The following is a 23209-nucleotide window of genomic DNA, read 5'->3' as shown; positions in this document are numbered from 1 at the left end:
CTCTGAGCCTCCATCTTGCCCATCCGGAGTGTCTCTCCAACCTTCAGTTTACACTTTCTGTCCTCCATCTGTTGCTGCTTGCCTTTGACCTGGCAGTGACAAAATCCATACAAAAAGATGAGTGGGAACTTTATCCTCCGTGGCTGCTTCACAGTTATAGAATATCCTCCGTGGCTGCTTCACAGTTATAGAATATCCTCCGTGGCTGCTTCACAGTTATAGAATATCCTCCGTGGCTGCTTCACAGTTATAGAATATCCTCCGTGGCTGCTTCACAGTTATAGAATATCCTCCGTGGCTGCTTCACAGTTATAGAATATCCTCCGTGGCTGCTTCACAGTTATAGAATTATAGAATATCCTCCGTGGCTGCTTCACAGTTATAGAATTATAGAATATCTTCCGTGGCTGCTTCACAGTTACAGAATTCATTCGCCCAGGATACTGAGCAGCTATGCCAGCTCCAAGTTTCTGAAAAGCCATGGTTAAGATGGGCTCCGTTCTCCTTGCCACCATCACCACTGTTGGTTTTCTGCATCTGATCCCCGCCACTTAGTTGTGTTCATTCATTTAAGTGGGTCTACTCTGAGTAAAACATAGCTGAATCCCACCCTCTGCCACTGCCGGAACACTCAGAAAGGGTAGGTGAACCAGCACTGACAGCACAGAGGAGGATCAGCCGGTCCAGGAGTCTCCAGGGAACAGCAGTGGGACCCTGAAAGCTTGTGAGCCACATCTGGTGCCAGGGATACTAACCTCTGAAGGAAGCCCTGCTCTGTAATGATTAACTTTCAATGGCATTAAGCTCGTCCACTGCATGAAGGTGTGCCTTTAATGTTTTAATGATCGAGTAGGTGTTCTAATTAGTTGCTTTATAGTTCAAGGTTGACTTTAGTCTTTTCATTTTTTTTCCCTGATGCACCCCCAGATTAATGTAATAATGACTGAGATTCCTTTATCAGTTAATTCCATGTGATTTGTACCCTGTTTTTATTGATGGTTACACATGATTGGTACATGAAGCAGTTTATGCCAGTGTGGCTACAATGGCATTGTAAGGCCCTTTTGCAGTTCTGCTTGTCACTTAAAATCCATCACAATCAATTTGTTTCACATCCTTGTGTGCAGCTGGACAAAAGTATCTCGGTGATGTCTTTAAACACCACATATCTCTGCTGCTTAAATTAATCATCCTGAGTCTTGTTCCTTGACACTTAGAACCATATTTCCTGTGAAATAGAATATAGATAGTAAATTTTCAATGGTCCTTAATAAAGAATGTGCAGACACAGCATTAGAAGTGTATTTTGGAAGTGGGAGCTGGCATCTCACAGTTAAGGGAATATTATTGATGCCACACATGTTTCTATGGTACACAAGATTTGAATCAACTGGTAGTGTTGGCATAATCTGAAAATCATTCTCTTCTTTACATATTCATGCATAGGAACCAGCATTTGTATTTGCATTTGCATTTGTATTTTTGTATCATTTCAAAACGCAAATAGCAACCCTGTTCCCAATGCAATACATTCCCAGTTTTGCCATAAAACAGCTGTTCTCTAACCACGATAGCCAATCATATTAATTTCTTTTTGTTTCTTCACATCCAAATTGTACTTTCAGAACAAATATATACATGATGCTACCAGTATTTCAAATACTTTGCTTTTCCCAATTCACGTGCTTCTGGCTCCACCTCCAACACCCCCAAGAAATTAGTGCAAAGGTCCGAAGGGCTTTGTGTATATATTCAATTGAATGTGCTTGGATTTTTTTTTCCATGATCAGAACTCAACAAATTAGCTGAGTTTTCAGGTTCTGAGCAGGGTAGTAGGGAATTAGAGATTTCATGGTGCAGGGGAAGCAAATTCAGCTTAAGTTTAGGAATAAGCTAAAGTGCTTGTCAGTATACTGAGGGAATAACTCAGATTATTTCTGAGCTAAAGGAAAGATGATCCATGGGTGGCATGCCTATGCAAGTTGTGGGCTGGCACTATAATTCTTCATAATGGGAAATGGCCAGTAAATCTATGAAACAAAAGTATTCTTCTCCTCCAGGTTGTGCTATGTGTGCCATAGAGCTAGGACTCTTCTTTAGTTCCACGTGCTTCTTTTTGGGGTGCTTCCTGGTGCAGGAGGTACCGGTATAGCCATCCTTCTCCCTTCGAAATAACAACATGTTGGTTGTTATTTCATTAGGAGGGAAAAGGAGAGGATGCGTTTCTGGTAGTAGAACAATTTACACTTGCCAGGTGTTTGGAACAGAATGGCTTTGTGTCTTTTGTATTCAGGAGTTTTCATGTGGGTGGCAGGAAAAGAGGGAGATTCTTAGTATGCTTATATGACTGCCATGCAAGAAGATAAATGTAGGTATATGAAACAATGGTTTGCTCATTCATCTTGCCTTGCCAAACTGCTTATACTTTAATTGCTTTAACTCCCTAAAACACATTTTTCTTCCCATTTTATATGCACCACATGGGTATCCCTGAGTAGCTGTTCTGCCTCCTCACAACTCAGGGGAATTATTTGCTGATGGGGCAAAATCTAACAGAACACTCTGACAGCTGGACATTGGAGGAGACCTGTTAACTCAAAATTGCAGGGATCTTATTAAATCTGGCCCATCTGGACCTGCTGTTGACCCTGCCCCTTCTGGGCCCTTAAAGGAATATTGGCCAATTCTGCAGTTATCAGCTCCTATGGTGAGGAGGACTGCATTAGGAGTGTTGTCTTACAAGCTGGAGGAGTTTGGCAAAGCTACATCTTCTTCCCTAGAAGGTCCAGGAAGATGGGATGGTGCTCTTCTGAGTTTGAGGGGAAATTGAGATCAGGAGGCATGACAGCAGCCGTTATTGCTGATGGGTTCTGCTTACTATGTGCGAAACACTGGCCTTCTGAATCTGTGCCAACATATGCTAATGCATTGACATTTCTGAACATTTCAAACAGGTTAAGAAGTACCTATCATAGAGTCTCTACAACAGGGTGGCTAACCTGTGGAGCTCCAGATGTTGTTCAAATCCAACTCCCATTAGCCCTAGCTGGCATAGTCAATGATCTGAGATGATGGGAGTGGTAGTCAAACAGCATCAAGTTAGCTTATTCCCTGCCTTGTTTCTTTTAGAGCAAGGATGGGTATCATAAGGGAAACTATCATGAACTCAAGAATTGGCCAAGATTTTTTGCTGCCATAAACCAATTGAGTTACATGATCTGAGTGATACACACCAGCATAATTTGTATCACTGCATGGGATACTGAGCTACACTCCTTTGATTATATGCAGCTTTGTGTGCACCCCCTAAAAATATTGTTGCTCATAGCAGTGGCTTGGTTTGCTCATGCAATTGGCCCAGGACTGCAGTGACTCTCAGAGAACAGATTGTTTTACCACATTTGCATCTAATCTGTGGCAAAATCCTTCTTATAGCTTGACAGTGTTAACGAACAGAGTCTACAGTGCGCAAGGTGCACACACATAGGCTGCGTATGTGCAGTCTGTACTGGCAGGATACAAGTTGCATATTCAGTGCCTACACTTATAAGTGTGTTAGCACTGTTCACTAGTTTCTGCCAACAAGCTTAGATCTGGATGGCCTGCAGACACAGACCCGTTCCTCCTTTTCCAGAAATTGTATATAATTTGTTGCACGAACAATCCTAATGATTTAGCTTTTCACATGTTTGACTTAGCCATGTTTTGACATATCAATCTCATTGTGGCAGTCCATCCTGCTTTACAGCATAAAAGTCTTCACATAGTGCTTGATGGCTATGTTAATAGGATCACAGCAAGTTTCTGCAGTACTAGTCTGAGAAAACTGTGAATAAAAATATGATATGACAGGTTAAAAGAGACAGAGGGGAGAGACTGACTGACTCCTCTTACTCTGATTTATTTTAAAAGGGTTTGTTCCAAAGTCAAATAACTTGTTTATATTTCCCTCAGAAGCTCTCTTGTGTATAAATTGTGTTCACTTCTAGGATCAATCAAGGGCACAGCCTGGGCATCGTAATTATGATAATTGGTAGCAGTATGCAGTTAATGACTGTGAAAGGAATAAGTTGAGTGGGGAGCAGCCAGCTTGAGCAAAGCAGTTTGAGCAGAGATGTTGGAGCACATTTTGTTGGACAGCCATTATTGTACTTGGGTCTACTTATATAAATGCAAGGAAACAAACAACAAAGGTATTTCACTTTGTCTTAGTTGTTTTCGTATAATAAAAATGATGTTATGTTTTTTAATGCCAGCAAGTCTACTACAACTCCTTCAAAAGACAGATTGTTTTCTTTCTCCACATTTTAGAATTTGGTGCTAAAAAGGCTCTGGAGATGCAAACAGAAAAGTCATTACGTAACTGTAATCAGGGTTTTTTTAATGACATCTGCAGACAGCTGTCCTTATTTTTTATACTGGGGGGGGGGCATCCCCTTCTCCCATAGTTTAGAATACTGTTTGAACTTAGATAGTGATTGGTCATTCTAAATAAAAGGAAACAGCCCTTCACATAACTAAGGGTCATGTGAACTGGCCCTGAAGCTGCATTATAAAGGGCCCTTTCCCTCTTCTATTGGAATAAAACTATGTTAAAAATTCTACTTGTATAAGCAACTGCATGCTATAGGTTTAAGAAATCTCTGAGTTGTGTATGATCAAAGGCACTGAGTTGGCTTTCAAAATGTTCAAACCTCTTTTTGTGAGTAGATCAATAAAAAAAAGAGTACTACAGAAATGGTGCATAAAGATGATTCATTTCTCACCCTTTGCTAGCTTTCTGCAAAAGGCTGCAATTGAACTTCAGACTTTTCACTGAATTACTTTGCCTCGTTCTCAGTAAGCATAAAAAGATGTTTGATGGATGGTCACTGTGATCTTGAGGAAATAGCCTGTTTCCTCATCAGAAAAGCTCAGGTTTTAAAAAGAAATCAGGAGATTTTGAAGTCTACAGTCAGTTCTTCTTTAATTCTTCTATTTAGAATACCTTCTGTTCTTTACTTTCAACTGAAATTCTTCCCATTGTCTGGCAAGGACATCTACAAACCAAAACTGAACAAACAACACAATTCTATGGATTTTTAAGGTAAAAGGTAAAGGTACCCCTGCCCGTACGGGCCAGTCTTGACAGACTCTAGGGTTGTGCGCCCATCTCACTCAAAGAGGCCAAGGGCCAGCGCTGTCCGAAGACACTTCCGGGTCACGTGGCCAGCGTGACATCGCTGCTCTGGCGAGCCAGAGCCGCACACGGAAACGCTGTTTACCTTCCCGCTAGTAAGCGGTCCCTATTTATCTACTTGCACCCGAGGGTGCTTTCGAACTGCTAGGTTGGCAGGCGCTGGGACCGAACAACGGGAGCGCACCCCGCCGCGGGGATTCGAACTGCCGACCTTTCGATCGGCAAGCCCTAGGCACTGAGGCTTTAGCCCACAGCGCCACCCGCGTCCCATGGATTTTTACTTGGCAATAAATCCAACTATGTTCACTGAGGTTTACTGCCAGGTAAGTGGAGATAGGATTGCAGTCTAAGTCAGTTTTGCTTTATTTCCATTGGCATTTTTCTACTGCTAAGTACAGCAGAAGCATACACAAAACAAACAAAGAATAGCTATTTTGTATTCCTTATAATAAATACATTCCTCCTGTTTAAAGTACAAATCTGCATCCTTACTTTTCTAAACATAATTACTGGCGCTATGCAGGAAGCTGATAATCCATTCAATTAAAGAACAGAAGGCAAGGTACAATACAAGAACTCTGTAGGGACGAGAATACAAATGATCGGACATTGGGCTAAAGAGCTGAGTTAAAGGAAATATTTGAAACTCTTTGGCCTATATTCACCCAGTTCTAAACAATAAATAAAGCACTGGAGACATCCTGACTGTAATTGGCAAGGCCAGAGGGTTCACAATTCCTTGAAAAGAGACAATGTTGTCTGTGTTTGACAAAATGTGAGGCCAAATAAGAGAGATTCAGTGGCTTGGCTGCAGATTTCAAAGGAGGGGAGGGGAGGGGGAAAGAAAAAAAATAAAAATAAAAAAGCTGCATTTCATAAACTGAATTTTGGCAGTTTTGAAAATGAAGAACTTTTGCTGTGCAGCAAACTACAAATATTGTGCTGAAACCTCCTCCCTTTTTAACAATTATCTAGCTGTTTTAGACTAATAATTAAGAGATTTACAGCCTGATCACATCATCTCATTTAGCTGCTTCAGAGCAAGCTGAGACATGCACCACTTCTAGCATAATTGTGTCCAAAGCAAAGGGGCTCAAAGGTCTTCAGCCATGACCTACTTGGCTTATAAACTTCCACTAAAACCCCTTTGCAGCAGTATCTCAGTGTTGTGCCATTGGTGAGGGACCATTACCACTCTAATAGGTACTCCAGGCTTCCCCAACATGGTGCCCTTTAGTTGTGTTGGGTTGTAACTTCCATCATTCTTGATCCTTGGAGATACTGGATGGGGCTGCTGTGAGTCATAGTTCAAAACATCTGGAGGGCACCATGTTGGGGAAGGCTACACTACTCTAATACCACTCTACCATTTTAATAATTTGTAAGTAGTGGAAGATGCCACCCTTTTCTGCTCAACTGGTTAGAATGAAGGATGCCTGGTGGAACGGTCAAAGACTAGCACCAGACCAACAGGTATTTCTTCTTGTGCCAGCAATGGGAGCTGAAATCCAGTCCTACACTCTACTGACACTCTGCTGCAGAGCATAGGATTATGCTGTAGAACTACTTAAAGTAAACACTGATATCAGTAAGCACTATTGCTCCCAACCAAGTACTATCTCTTGGTCCTGAGGCTGCAGTTTATGTATACCTTTCCCATATATATTGGCTCTAGCCAGCGCACAAGAAGCAATAGTGAGAAAGAACACCGTCTATCTAACATGTCAATGCTACACTAGCACAATGCTCTTAAGAACACAAGAAAAGCCTGCTGGATCAGGTCAATAGCCCATCTGGTCCAGCATCGTGTTCTTGCAGTGGCCAACCAGATGCCTGTGTGAAACCCACAAGCAGGACCCAAGCAAAAGAGCAATCTCCCTTCCTGTGGTTTCCAGAAACTGGTATCCAGAAGCATGCTGCCTTCTATACTAGTCTACAGCTACATATCCACCCACAGCACAGTCCTGAACCAGCTTGTCCCGCCCTCCCCTCCATGCCACCTAATTGTTAAAGCAAAATCAATCTGGGAGAGCAAACTACATAAGAAACTCTGATATAACTAAAGAAATTTTGTGGTGGTGATTAGAGGGCCGAGTAGAGTAGCACCTCATATTTACCTTGGAAATGAAACTTCCAATGCAAATAGCAGTAACGGGGGTCTCAATCTAGATCAGGACTACTGCAGAGGACAAAGGGTTAAAGGCTCTCCATGACAAGGTCCTCATCCAAACTGATGACCCCATATCAACAATTTGCTTTTTAGAAGCTATTCGTGCAGTTGCTAATTGCAAGAATGATACTGCTTCTAAAATGTAGAAATAATTGTTTCCAGCAAGTTAGGGCATGGCACTGTATTCAGCTAAGTGTTTTACTCCCATGCAAAAACACCAGGCATTTGCAGAAAGTTTAAAAGAAGTAACGCCTCTTATAACAGCTCCCTTGATTTTCCATGCAATATTCCTAAAGTGGACAAAAAGTTTGTATGTTATGTACTTTCATTCACATTGAACATACAGTATCTAATTACAAACATCTGGTCTGATATTTGGTTTCCTTCCTCAACACCCACTAAGAGGTTGGATTTTGCATATGAGAAACAGTATATGTAGGAGTGGCTAAGCTGAATGACACATGGTAACTTGAGCCGAACATTTTCAAATACAAATAATGCTGGGGGGGGTGTCTATTCTTTCCTTGTTTCCTTATTACATGTTTTGCCAGCATCCAGTCAAGTGAGACATACTTAACATTTGAATCACAAAATAAAATGCCACAACCCAGATCGTTCTAAACTCATTTGCCACGGAGTCTCTCTGAGTCAGGAAGTGCTCAGTAAATTCTGTTCATAATTCTCTTCTGGCAGTGAAACGTTTCCTTTCTGAAAAGGAAAAGATAAATGGCATTCGCTTTTCATTATGGATACTTTTGCAAGCAAGTCTGTGTTTGAGAGGGAAGTGGTAAGTAAAATGGATGCTGAGTAAAAGTGTGTTTCTTACTTTGGAAATTTACAAGTTTAGGAATCTCGGATGAAAGTGGTTGTGCTGTTTAAAGGATCCAGGCTATCTCAAAATGGAAAAAGTCGTTATCAGTCTTTCAGTGTTTTTGTACTGAGGATTAACTATAATTTCCCATTGGTCTTGAAATGTAAAATAAAGCTTTCTTTTAACTCAGTATTATAACCACTTTTAAGAATAGAATAGAATAAATGAAACTGATTTCTTTACTGGAATTTAAAATATATATCTCTGTGTGTGCATCTGTTGAAATAACAGCTTTACTTTAGGTTTATATCTCCCTGAATGAAACTGTTGAAGAAAGTAGTTGATGAATTTGTTTTAGTGGAATACAGTACAATTATTTGTGTGTGTTTGTGTGTGTGTTTTAAATCAATTAAAAGCTGCTTTTCTAGCATTGGGAGTCTGTCACTGACACTAATAATACAACAGCCCTGACCAAAGCAAGACTCAAGGTAACAGGTAGCTATTTGATTTTTCTGCCCTTCAAAAGATTGAAGTGGGGGAGGGGAAACTATTCATGTAATATGGTGTGGATGACCTGCAATTAGCAGGACCTCCCGGTATATCCTTTCTTATTAAAACCGGATTAATTATTTTGCTAAGCAAGTACCAGATGCGAATGTCTGTCCCAGGATACCTTGGTGTTTGTTTCCATATATTTTATGTGTTTGTTTATAACTGTCTATGTCAACAAATCTGCTGTGCATGTATAGCAGGTTTGGGCCATGTCTGAAATTAAGGAGGAGGGGAGAGAAAAAGGCCTTGGGATTGTGTCCTCATTGAGTTGTATCCACTTCCACCCATGGAACTTAGTCCATCCATTTTCACTGAGGCCCGCCCCCCATGCCTGTCTAAGCCCTCCACCTGAAAAGCTGGTTCTAGGGATTAGGGAGCCTCTGGCACATGGCATAGAGGGCTCAAGGATCTAAAAAAACATAGGTGGTTCTACTTGTACAAGTAGTCGTGCTTGTTGCTAAGGCAGAAGCAGATGCAAATGCAAGGCAGAGGACTGTTATTGCACTTCTACATCTTTTTCAGAATATCTTTTGGGGGGAATCCCACTGAGTACTGTGGGAGGAAAGTGATGGTATGGCCTGGTATGGCAGCTTCTGGGTTGGTGTAGCTTTTTCCTGGTTTGGGGGCATGTCAGAGAACTACTAGGATGATATTGGATCCAGTGCCTTCCCCTGGTCCTTCTCTGGCATGCCCCCTTTTCAACCCTAGCGATATCAGAGCTTTGAGGTCAGGAAGAAAGGGCTACAGAAATTTCCATGGCAGAGGGAAGGGGGCATCCAACATTAGATCTCTCCCACCAACCAAGGTCAAAACTCTCATGATTTTGATGGCCCCTTGGGGCCATCAGGTCCCAGGGACCGTGGAACAGAAGGGTGAATATGTCTGTAATTGTTTCAGGTGGTGAAATAATTAAGACATTCCAAGAGAATTGTTGTTGTGCACTTATAGATAACAGAGCTTCAGAAAAGCAGAATGAATTGGGTAATCAGCACAGATGCACATCTATATTTGTGAGACCACTGGGATTCTTTGTCTCTCATTATTTAAATTTAAATATATTATTGAACAATAATATAAATGGCTTTTTTTCTTACCTAAGAAAGAAGGGCACAAACCAACTAAAGTGGAACACTTTAAATTCCTATAGTTTTCAATAGGTGAAGATGAAACGTCTGAGAAACAGGAAGAGGTCAGCTGAGCCTCAACAGTTTGAAAATAAAGATGCTGGCAACATAGCAATGCTAGCAGCACATTTGACTTTTCAAACAGTCGGGGGAAGGAGGGTCCCAGTGAGCCTTTTCCGTCTGCAAGGGAGAACTCTTCACCTATCAGTTACCTTCTCCCTGGTCCCCTAGGTCAATTCTTTGCCCTATGAGGAATGGGAATAGGTAAGTGAGCAGTGGAAAACAGGATGCTCAAGTAAGCAGAATCAAGGCAAGTTTCACCGCCTACAATGAATCTGTACTTTTTGGGATTCCTAGCTTGCTGAATTCCATGCCCTCTTTGATGAACAAGGTGATACCACCTCCAGCATGTCCTTTGCTGCCCTTCCTATATGGTTTTATATTCAGAGATAATTGTTTCCCACTGGTTCTCTCCATTCCTACAGGTTTTTGTAGTGCCCCACTATGTCACTATATCCTAAGCTTCTGGCTGTACTGAAATATTCAGGTTGTGCTTTTTTTAAAAAAAATTGTTACTTCTTATCCCACATTTGTTGCAGGATCTCTGTTTGCTAGTTTATAGAGGGAAAGATATCATGCTTTTATACCACATCTCCCCACAGTAGTAGTACTCTAATGCAGATCAGGAAAGCATGCAGTTAAGATCTGCAGGTAGGCTTTCAGCTAACAGTGCCAGACTTGCAGTTGTATGAGCAGTTCAAAGAGCTCAGCCCTCTTCCCCTTTAATTAGCTTCAGTGGTAAATTACAGGCAATCATTATATAGCCGTAAAGTGTTCTTTGCAGAATTAATTTTCCACCCAGAGGTCTCTTGGCATTTAGGAAGACGGTTTTGAAGCAAGAACTGTAAAGGGGAAATGGAGCAAATGTGGAACAATAATGCTATTGTTCACTCTAAGATTGACGCTGTCAAGATTGCATGTGTTCAGTATTAGAGGTGTTTGTTTGTTTGTTTTTTTAAAGTCTGAGTCCAATGTTTGATTCAAGTAATTGGAAGCTCCTACTGGAAATACCCTTCCATCCTTTGGTTCCGAGTTTTCCCTAGGCACAGTCACCACATTCTTAAGCTGCCAAATTCTACCTCAAATATCAGGTAGTGCAGCAGTAAACTTGAAAACAAATGATAGATGCACACAGACCAGGCCCTAAGGAAAATCTCTGGAGAGAGAAAAATGAAAAACTCTGTGCCTTTATTGTCAATAGATGACACTTTCAATCTTGCAGTAGGACCGGAGTCCCTTCTATGCCGTTTGAGAAGCTTATTCTTCTGCACTCAGTTACAACTGAATTCCCAACCAATGTTATTTGACTGACATGAACACTTAGGAGACATAGTATATTGTTTTCTGAGAACATATATGTATGTGCAGCTTTCCATAGGAAGGGATCAAGTCATAAATGCCCATATGCTGGTATTAATATCCTGCCTTAGCTCCGCTGTAATTGTGATACACACACTTCGGCCATTGTCCTGGGGAGTTCCACTGCAACCTCCTTCACATGCACACCAGTCTTGCAGCCATATCAAGCGGTCATTGTTCCTCCTGATTCACCAGCTCCTATATCTGACACAGGTCCTGGACTGACAAATTTTCTGCACCTACATCTTCTTAAAAGACACTTGAAAGTCTGTTCCCCTTTGCCAATATCTCTCCCTAAAGGCTGCTTGGGATTACTTTATGCTTGGTTTTTTTACTACAATAATGCTTAAATCTAATTACAATGTTAAAAGTGTCCCTGAAATTCAGGCCTTAAGTAACTTATTTTGGGTAACTAAATGCATTCCTTTTAGACAATTGGCTCACTGGGAAGCAGGCAATATTTTTAAAATTAGGTTGAAGGCTGTATGCTTCCCCAGAGAAAAGTCAATATAGTGATGTGTTTATCCTGTGCAATAATAATATTTGTCCATGTGAGAATATGTATGGGGATTTCTTGCATACCATATGGCTTATTACTATTCTCAATCCAAACAGTAACAGCTGCTGCAGTTATGTGAGATGAGTTTTCTCAAATTGGAGATATGCAAGACTAGTGGATGATTGAGCTGCTGCTGTCTATAGATTTATTCCAAATAGCATAATTGTCAGCTGGCATTCTGTCCACCATTTCTTCTTTCGAGCATTTTTTTGTTTTTGTGTGTTGGGATACATTTTTTTCTGGAATAAATAGCAAAAGGCTTGTAAAGAAAACAAGGCATTGACTGAATATTTCTGAAGAAAATAGGAAGTGGTGCCACAAACAGAAGACACATTACATTAAGTAACAAGTAGCATTGCAGCCTAATCCTATACAAGTTTTCTTTTAAATAAGTCTGATTGTTTTCAGTGGGGCCTGCCCCCTGGTGCATACAACTGCAGCCTTGATGCGCCATGTTTACTAGCATCATTTGACATTTAAAAGTGACAGCAGATCTACCTCTTCAGGAAAAATTCAGCTTGGGGGATGGGTAGCGTGTAATGCATATATAGGGTCCTAGATTCAATCCCTGGCATCAGTAGATAATGTTGGGAAAGCTCCTAATCTGAAACTCTGGAGAGTCACAGCCAGTCAGTATAGACCAGAAGTGATCTACAGGGCTCCAGCTTCTATCAACCCCAGCCAACATGGCCAATGGTTAGGTATGATGGGACCTGCAGTCCAGCAACATTTGGACAGCATCACATTGGCTACTTCTATTGTAGTCAGTACTAAACTAGATGAAGCAATGGTCTAATTTGGTATAAGAATGATGGACTAAATAGCCCAGCCGTTGCCAACTTGGATGTTTTGTAGTACAACTCCCATCAGTCCCAACCAGCATGAGCAGCTGAAAATGGGACTGATGGGATTTTCAGTCCATGACACCAGTTTGGCAAAAACTTGTGTAGTCACTATTAGCATACACCTGTGGCTGTGTAGCTAGGAATATTATTTTGTGTAATCTGGTTGCTTCTCAGCTCTTTGCATTTTCCATTTATGTTCAAATTATAGGTATCTCTTATTTCCCAATTTCTGTCGTCACTGTTTTCCAACTTATACTCATTGGTGAGGCACTGTTTGTTGCTTCTTTCAGGCCTTAATTGGACATTTCCATAAATATTTGAATTCTGCTATCAAGCACTTGAATAGGGTGATTTATCAATGCCACTCAATTCTTTCAGCATCAAGAGAACATCCACATATTAAAGAACTGGTTTGCATACCTGGCCTTTAAATCCAAGCTTCTTTTTGGACGTGGCATTTAAACCTCTGTCATTTCAGTCCCAGTTCAGTCATCTGCACTTTCTCAATATACTAGGCAGGTGAAACATTGCATTCATTAGGACTTATCTCACTAAAGCACATTCAGAAGAGGATGGAAGGCTTATAAGGAACACTCTGTAGAAGTGCCCATTAGCAAACAAAACAAAAACAAAAAACACCAGCAAAAGTCAAATGCAGGTTTGCAGCTTGATATTTCACTGACAAGTGAAATATGATAGTTGGGGGGGGGGGGTTCTAATAGCACCATTGTGTTACGGTTCAAAGGGTCTGGCAATGCAGCTCTTGGTACTGGTGTGTGAAAGTCTAAAGCTCTTCCTTTTAAGTCAACAGTATGATCCATATGCTGTTCAGCAACTGACTTTAGGGCTTCTACATGCACACATGTATACGCATAACCACACCAAGACTTCCAAATCACAGAGCTTTCATATCTCTTTTGGACGGGCTTTTTACTCTATATGCTACATCCTAAAAACCATTTGCTACTCTAAAACTTGACGAATAGCTGGATGTGAGTCCACTCCAAACTGAAAGGGCATAATATTTAAATTGACAGGTGCATTTTGAGGTGATACGAACAGTGCTTGATATTTGATGGATTAATCACACATCTGGGACACTTCTTCAGCCACTGTACAAAGTCCTTTGGAAAATATTCTCAGGAGAATGGGCCACCGGTACACGGTTCATCACTTTCCCACTGCAAAAGGAATATTTTATGCTAGTAAAGAAACAAGCTAAATAGTGTAGATAGAGCCTGCTCACCTTCCTCAGCACTGCTTGGCTTCTTCAGGCAGTAGAAAACTGGAAGAAGCAAGTCAGTGTGCAAGCTGCATGAGCCAGTCAAAATCTGACTGGTCTTCTGGAATTAAAATAGCTAAGCTTCACTTGTCTTATGTGGAATAGCTGCAAGAGAAATTAATCATGACAAGAACTGACAGTAACATAAATTGCGAGACAAAAACAGCTCCCAGTGCAACTAGTCAAGTGTGAGGAATATACTGAGCTTTTGTCCTTTCTATTTGTCTGCAGTACCAGGGCCAGAATCCCCATAATTTTCATTCTAAGCATAATCCTTCAACATTATGGTGCTTTGAGCATCCCTTGCAGCACAGTATGATTACCCCAATCAGAATCACAGATAGAGCAATCCTATGCTCACATTGTGCTGGGACCAGAGCTACACTGTCAGAGACATGCACAGAGATATGTGCTCAGTCCATAAAGGAAGGGGAGGGTTGAAACACACACAACCAGAAAATATAAAACGGTGTAAAAACAGATGTGTTCCCTAAAAAATACACTAGTGGCCACCAATCAGGGCCTGACCTGCCACTGCTCTCCTCCTCTCTACCATGCAGGATGTGTTTACTGAAGAAAGTAAGCTGCATGCTGCAATGAAAGAATAGGGTGGGGAGAGTGCTGTTGCCCTCAGGTACTGCTTTCAAGCTTCCCATAGGCATCTGTTTGGCTGCTATAAGATCAGGATGATGGTCTAGATGGGCCACTGGCCTGCCCCAGTGAGAGCCTCTTATGTTCTTATTCAAGTCGTTTTTCTGCAAACACCCCAAAGGAAAGATATACAGTAATATCATATCACCCGGTCCACATGGTGAGCTCCTGTAGATGCACAGCTCTCTTTGTGGCAATGGTTACCACATAGAACAATGAAGAAGTCCATTTGTGCAGCTGGGTTTTGCTACTCAGTTCAGCCCCCAAGGCACTGAGAAGCAGTCCTGAGGGACTTCACCTGGTTTTGCTGGTATCCACTGCACCCAACCCCACAACATTCTGAATGGTTCCCTGACCCACAGTAACTGCTTGGAGCGTGCATGATTATGTAAGCTGTCCACACATGCAACTCTAACTATGTATTTCCAATTTGTAAACTGGTACTAAACTGTGGGAATTCATTAGGGGCAAACTTTATTGTTGTTGTTCTTACGGAAGATGTTTATTGCACCGTACTTTGAATAAATAGCACCTACTCCAGCAGAAAACATAACCGAAATCTAATGGATGCACATATTTGGCTTTGTTTGTGTGGCCTTGGACAAATTGTTAAATGTCAGCCACAGCTACTGCTTGGGTAATTTTCAGGATTTAGATCAGAAGTGGCTAACCGATGGACATTGTAGATGTTGTTGGGCTGTAACTCCACCTGATCATTGCCCATGGTGGCTGGGGCAGATGAGAGTTGGAGTCCAACATCATCTGGAGAGTCTCAAGGTAAAGTTTGTAACCCAGATTTAGTCTTTGAAAGAGGATTAAGATTTAGGAACAAACTAATAAGTAAATCAAGATAAAGGAACAAACATACCCTTATCTATGAGTGTTTTCCCAAATTCATACCACACATATTGCAATTTACATGTGTTTAATATGAAATTTAATATGAAGAGGAAATGCAGCATATTATGTCCCTCTTTGAAAATCTCTGGGGGAACTTGCTTTCATGAGTTACCTTTTAAAGTCCTCATTTTGCAGCTCCATTGTGGTGGCAACCGTCCAGCAGTTGTAAAAGATTTGAAGCATATCCTTTCACTTTTAAAAATCTGTTTTGTTTCTCATTTAACAGTTTTCCCAGCTATTACATCAAAACAAAAGGTTTCATTTTTCATTTTTTTTCTTTTCCTTGAGTTCAGTGCATAGTGATAAATTGCTCTCAGGATAAAACAAGAGTGATGATGAGGAATATGAAAAACATGTTCATTATTAATCCAGACAGAAAATAATTTGACTTTTAAAAATCAGGAAGTTGGTAACTGGTTTTGTAGAAATGATTACACATATGACATGATTATTTGTCTACTTAAAAGAAAGTAGATACCATTCCACCACCACCCCCCATAAGAGAATTGAGGTACAGTACAGAGTCATCTGCGACTGGACCTCATGGTCAGGAGTCCCTTTACCTTTCTATTTAAAAAAATCCAATCGAGTAACATTTTCATGTAATTATTCACTAATATTCTGCATGATTGAATTAAGAAGGAGAGTTAAGATATTGGGAGCACAGCCAGCTGTGTGGCTGCTTCAGGTGGCACTATGAGGCTGGGGGGAGGCGAGGAGGAAGACATGAACTGGTGTCTGAATGGCGCAGCAAGATTTTTAAAGTGTTTAAAATGTTCACTCTAGCGGCAGCCAGCACTGCTTGGGAGCTCAGTTTTTCTTGAGTAGTTCCCTGCACCCCAACTCCCCCTATTGATTTGGCCAACAAGCCCTGCCCTGCAAATCTGGCCTCAACTACTACTCCTACTGCAAAGAAAACCTTGGCTAGCTGTTAGCATGCTCACTCTGTTTTCGTGACCATTTGCGCTTCCTTCCCTGTGGTATCTATCCTGTTGCGTGTGTTTTTATGAAATGCTGCACTTTGATGCATTTTCCCCTAGACCAGTGATCTGATTAGAGAAAAAGAATGGCCTGTCTGCATTTTAATCTGGTATTGTGCACATCTCCCCTCTCTGTCTCCCCACCTTCCATATGAGTTGTGCTACTTTCCACCTGCATTTGGTAATGCAATTAAATGATGTTGAGTAAAATGCATTTCAGAATCATTTTCAGATGCTCAGATTCACACATTCTCCATTACATGAAGAGGCAGGAGTGGAGACGCACTCATTGGCCCCACCCTCTCCATCACGTCTCCATCGCTTTACATGTATTGTGGGTGGAAGTCTGAAACAAAAATCTTGCTCTATGTATGTAGGGTACCCACATGATTTAGAACAGTCAGCATGGCTCCCTGTTCCAGACCTTTCCCAACTCCAGTGCATGTAGGGAACATGACTCCTAATGTTCCCTTCTCACATTATGGGAAATGTGTGAGTTTGAACACTAGAAGAGGGCTACAGTCTTGCTTTTAACTACCTGGTGCAACCATTCCTTCCACAAATGTAGCTCATGAGACCCCAATGTAGGTAATAATAGGTATGATAATAAAAGAGTATGTGTGTTTGCTTTGGTAAACGTTTTGTACTTGCCATCAAAACTGGCTTCAAAGCTGGCTTAACGACATTTTTTTATCCTATCAATGCTAAGTGTGGCCGAGTAGGAAAAAGAATACCGCATCTGATCTTGTATTCCTGCACAGAACAACAAGAGACAAGAGAGTGGGTGTAACTAACATTTTGTATTTCTGGTGTATCACCTTCTCTGGGGTGGAATGTTTTAACCACATTTAGCAGCCACGTCAGAATCACTTTGCCTCTTACCTATGATGTTCGAAACCACAGAAGTAATCAGTTCAGAGTATCTTAGATACACCTCCAGCTAACCAAACTATGTAAGCCACTAGTTTCACCAGAGAAATCATAGGTCTGCATAAGAGACCTCAGAACCAGACTGGAAGAGCCTTGGTGTCTGACTGACTGCACCCATATAGAAGCTTCTAAAGGGAACTGTTGGTCTGATCTCTGCTGGCAGCTCTGCACTGCTGATGACTTGGAGGGAGTACTGCACAAGCCCAACAGAATCAAGTTGCCTTAGGCGTCAATGAGGTCCTGTCAAACCACACAGGACTGCTTTCTCTAGTCCTCCTCTTATTGTTATGGCCAGAAGATCTGCCTGAGCAGCTGTCCTGCCTCTTTGTCTCTCCTTCAGCATCCAGCCTGTGAGGATAAGGAACCACCACAGAAAACTCTCAGCTTCCTCACAAATCACAGCTCTTACATTTGCATGAGGGAAGCTATTATAACGTTAAACTGGTTGCAGTTGGCTTCATGTCTGTTGATATGGCTTCTGTCATTAGAGCTTTAGCTGAAGCTACGTAACTCAGCTTTGCTCAGATCTGGTGAGACTGTATGAGCCTTTGTTTAGTTCTCCCTGGCTGTCTTTATAATGCTTGGGTTTATCATTAGCTTAAAAAGAGCATGGTACTAGTGGACTTGAATTGACAGGGGCATTAAATAGTTCTATTATAAAACTGGTACTTGAGTAGAAAAAGAGGCTGGCTTTTTAGCTCTTGATACAATTGTCACTACTGTGCGTAAATTAGGGTAAATTGAGATCACACATCTCAGTGAGGTCTCATGCTGTTCATTTTACCTAAAAACTAGAACACTAAGACCCATAGCATTCCAAGTCGAAGCCCCAACACTTTATGGCATATTCTTAAGAGAGGTGGCACAAATTAGTGCACTTACCTGCATGACAAAAAAGGCATTTCTAGTTTTCCAAAACATAGTTTGGGAACTATTCTAACAATCCTGAACAACTTTGAATACTTACAGTTTAAATATTCCCCTATCAACCAACAGGAACATAGGGACTTGTTCCTTCTGTTAAATCAGAATATTGATCCATCTAGTTCTGTATTGTCTATACTCTAAACCAGCATTTCCCAACCTTGGGCCTCCAGCTGTTTTTGGACTACAACTCCCATAATCCTCAGCTAGCAAGACCAGTGGTCAGGGATGATGGGAATTGTAGTTCAAAAACAGCTGGAGGCCCAAGGTTGGGAAACACTGCTCTAAACTGACTAGCAGTGGCTCTCCAGGATTTCAGACAGAATATTCCCAGTTTTACCTGGATAAGATGAAGATTGAACCTGGTACTTGCAGGGCAAACACTCAACTATGGTCTTCCTTAATCGAATAATTAATAGTCCAATTAGGCTGTTTACAAGGTCCGCATTCAGGCTGCAAATGTTCAGTTGTGATAGGAAGCTGACACAAGTCCTGTCTCCCACTCCATGCCTTTCCCAATAATGGAAAAGGGCAGAATCCCTGCATGTATCATCTTTCAGGCCGTTTAGGTTTATGGAAGGTTTATGCCAGTATCAACACAGAGAAAGTTGTCAGGAGGCAATGTCTCTGGCAGTAATAGAATGCAGTTAACATTAGGAGCTGTTGCTGCTATTGGTCTGCTCTGTTTAAGCTGTTATTTTAAAGGGAATGCTTAGGATCAGTTGCTGGTGTAAAAGTTCATGGAGTACAAATGTTTCAGTTTAACATTATCCCCTTCAGTCTTCTTTTGCATGGAAGTACTGATAGAATGCTTGTTCCTCTTAGCCATCACAAATTATATACCAGTAATTTAATCTAAATGCAGGCATAGTAACAGGTGTGGTCACTTGTACTGGTTCATTGAATTTGAAGTGCCCCACCCTTGTGAGCAAGACTTCTTTTTTGGAAGTGTATGCACATGCCCAGGCTTGCAGTGTGCATAACAAGCAAAACAACTAACTTAATGAAAGCAAGCATAGCAACTAAGTTAATGAAAGCTTCATAGGTTCATGAGTCTTGAACCAGAATTTCCACCGAACTGAATTTCCACTAAAGACAACACCTATCCTTTGGCCTGTTCACTTAAGTGTTCTGACTCTCCCCTACCTCTCAAATCTAGATCAAAAATTATACTTAGGGCTTGAGAATATTAGATGTTTAACCACTCAGTTATTATAACCAGGTGTAACAGCTTCATTTATCCAAAGAAACAACAAGCTTTCATTTAAGCAGTGACCAGATATATCACCAGTGGTAACATAGACAAGCTTCCTTTGCAGTGTGTCAGCATCAAAGGGCGACTCCACACATTATGGTTGTTGTGCGGAATAACTGGTGTTACTGGTGTTTCTTGCAGAAAATATAAAGTATGGCTATCACACACATAAATATGCACATATTTAAACACCTATATACATAAGTCTAGAAAATATCATTATGCCAGGGTTCCTAAATGCATATACACAGTGTTTAGATATGTATATATACATTTGTACGAAGTCTGCATTTTATGTATTACACAGGCATTTCCTGTAGCACTCGCAGTGAAGGGCTCCTTTTGTTCCTGAGAGGCATTTGATGATTCCACTGGCAGAAGTGGCGGAGAAAGGCAAAATTAGTCAATCCCCCTCCTTCCCCTGCAGGTCCCTCCATGCTGTTCCCCAACTTTCTGTAGCAGAATTTCAGGGGTGCAAAAAGATGCAGGTGAAAAGGGCAAATTGGCAAAAGCTGCCTTTCCCTTTTGGCCACAGGAGTGTCCTGTGAGCAGAACCTCATTAGCAGAAGGGAACTCAAGATCCAAGGAGATTCAAGAAATTAAATACACTTTCCCCTTTCAGTTTTAATCAAATCTTAGCTGCCTTCCTGATGGGCCCGATGTAAACTGGAATTATCATTCTTGTGTCTTTGATATGTAGACATTAATACACAGGAATCAGGGCTAGACTGAGATAGCTAACAGGAAAGGGGGGAAATAACAATACAGTACAGCTTATTTTATTTAGAGGGAATTGCCCTAGTACATCTGTTGGACAGGACACATTTCTAGTTGTCCTAGGGCCATGAATCATTTACATAATAACATACATGCTCTGGATGAGGGTGGGTGGGGTCTCATAGAATTAGAGATACACTTGAAACTTCAAACAGCCAAATGATCAAAGTTGGGTATGAAAGAACTGCAGAAAATGCTAAGAATGCACTTTTCGCAACATATTATTGCACGCCACCCCAATCTCTGAGTGGTGCAAGATTTCAGGCATTCCAGGTGCTTTCCCAGGGTTTGTATTTCCTTTGGAATGAGGGACAGTGGAGAATGTGGTGTCTTTATGGTATATTGCAGGCATCCCCAAACTCGGCCCTCCAGACGTTTTGGGACTACAACTTCCACCATCCCTAGCTAACGGGACCAGTGGTCAGGGATGATGGGAATTGTCTCCTTCTTTGGAGGTCTTTAAGCAGAGGCTTGACAACCATATGTCAGGAGTGCTCTGATGGTGTTTCCTGCTTGGCAGGGGGTTGCACTCGATGGCCCTTGTGGTCTCTTCCAACTCTATGATTCTATGATTCTATGATTCTATGTTCTGGAGGGCCGAGTTTGGGGGTGCCTGGTATATGGTTTATTTTCATGTAACCTGAGCCTGCAATGGAGGAAATTTGTGCTGGATCCAGGAATTAGAAGGGCCCCAAGCACAAAGCTATCCCGCCAAACTCATAGCAATATAAATTGCTGAAGTAGTTTATCTAGCCCTAAGAAAAAGCTTTAGTTTTGAATAATTAAACTACTACAAGCATCATTTCCCATAGAGTATAAGTCAGTGACCTGCGTATAAATTATAATACAGAAAACTAAGGAGTGTGAAGTTATTTTTTTTAAAAAAACACAACTATCTTTTCTTGAAAGAAGGGACATTGTGCCTTCTGGAGAGATCTCTTGAGGAACAAATGGGCAATTGATCCTGAGGATCATCATCCACTTTCTTAAATTATAAAATAAAAATGATTGGAGAAAATGGATTTTTACTGCAGCCATTAAATGAAAAGATCTTATTCTAATTGTAATAGCATTTTTTTTCATCTCTGCAGTCTAATCTTATTCTTACTTCAGACTAACAATGCCTTTTCCTCTGGATCTGAATTACTTTTTTCATTTGAATTAACTTTTAAAACATATGCAAATAAGAAAATATTTAATTTACAATAACTTTTGATACAACTGTTCATATGTCAGTTTAGTCATGCATATGCCCCTTTCCCAACAGTGAATGAAAACCTAATTTCATTTTAGATGGGTAGATAGACAGACCAGAAGAAGGTTTGCATGAGGCTGGGGAGAGCTGAGCTGGCAGAGTTAACAGTGCCTGCAGGAGTTGAGAGAAGCATTGGCTGGCTTCACAGTTTTCCCCACATTCTGATTTTTGCCTAGCACACACACACCATCATTTGTGATATATTGCCAGGTCAAAAATTATGAAACCAATATCATGATATGGACTTCAAACTGGTTTTGAATGATATATCGTCCAGCCTTATTCATGGTATAGCTTTCATCATAGGCAGAAGAATAATCTCCTTATCCTGGCCTTTGACACCTGAGATATGTATGTGTGTTCACAAAACATTTATTTAAAGATGGAAAATATTTAATGTGGGGAAACGAAAACAAGTAATAAAGCTCAGCTTTTAATCCACTTTTCATTCATATGACAGCCAGGCCAGATACTCCCAAACTGCCCAGACCAGTAAAAATAACCTTCATTTGTTCATATCCTGTTTTCTGTAGACACAGTTCACACATTCACTGCTAGTCATTGAGACTGAGGGATAATGTACCACCCATGCTTTTTATGAAACAGGCCCTCTGGTGTCTAACATCATGCAATGCACATACATCCCAAAGGACATCATCAGTTTTAAGATTTGTAATGTCAGTAAATACACCCTTAATAATGGAGCCTACACAATGCTAGTTTAATGAAACCCTGCGTAACTACCGCAAGAACTATGCTTTGACAACATAAGCAAATGGAGATAATCCACGCTCAAAATATCTTATTTTATATTGCACTATTTGAAAGCAGTCGTGGGGCTTGCTGATTTGTCACCCCACAGCACAGTGTTGTTTTGTTTTTAATTCTAGTGGTGAAATGTATTAGATTTAACAGAGACAAATTTAAGTATCAGGATAATAGAATAAGTACCGGTAGTCAAAAACCAGAAACTATGTGCTACATGCTAGCCTCTTATGAAAGTCTCCCATGATTTTGTTCCCAGAAACATTCAACCCACCATAGAATGGCTATTATTATTATTATTATTACTATTATTGCCCTTTGTGAGGTTATGTTCCAGCAAGTATCACATGTTAAATTGATTATGTAGTGTATAATTTGAAAAGAATGCATTCACCATTGGATTTACACAGTCAGTCTAAGAATGAACTCAGCAATTTCTGTCATATAAAACAGCTCCAAACCCCCCCCCCCAGTGTTTCGTATTTTAATGAGTCAACTGCAGCTCCACACAACTACTAATTTCAACCCACTTGTCCAAAGGGACAGGCAAAAACATGCAATTTTACAGCAATTATAATCAGAGAAGAATGTTTAGCGGTAATGGTAGGCAGAAAAATTGACAGTCAAGAATTTAAAGCAGCATTTGCTACTTCTCCTGTTTCATATTCAATCATATAAGGCTTTGACAGTCTCCATTAAAATCTAGTTAATGGTAATTCCAGACAATAATGTCATACTGCACAGCAACACTCCAACATAGTGACAGATTTTATGGTCTGCAAGGCCCTGTGCACAGCCCTTTTGAGGGGCCCTATTCCTTCGCCTAAATAA

General features: G+C 40.9%; 1 protein-coding gene across 4 annotated transcripts in view; it reads left to right on the top strand.

The window, feature by feature from the left end:
• Nucleotides 1-23209, top strand: part of LOC310674912 (SAM and SH3 domain-containing protein 1-like) — a 505076-nt gene that overhangs the window by 317809 nt on the left and 164058 nt on the right. For 2 of the 4 annotated variants that reach the window (XM_083434755.1, XM_083434751.1), the window contains exon 1: nucleotides 7865-8136. The exons of the other annotated variants lie outside the window; for them this stretch is intronic. In XM_083434755.1, the coding sequence (XP_083290881.1) occupies nucleotides 8095-8136 (42 nt within the window). In that variant the 5' untranslated portion in view covers nucleotides 7865-8094. Of the gene's footprint in view, nucleotides 1-7864; nucleotides 8137-23209 lie in introns of those variants that run through there. 4 annotated transcript variants of the gene reach the window in all.

This window comes from Podarcis tiliguerta (assembly GCF_965153285.1).
Source record: "Podarcis tiliguerta genome assembly, chromosome: 3".
Classification (NCBI taxonomy): domain Eukaryota; kingdom Metazoa; phylum Chordata; class Lepidosauria; order Squamata; family Lacertidae; genus Podarcis; species Podarcis tiliguerta.
This window is presented reverse-complemented; position numbering and strand designations above follow the sequence as displayed.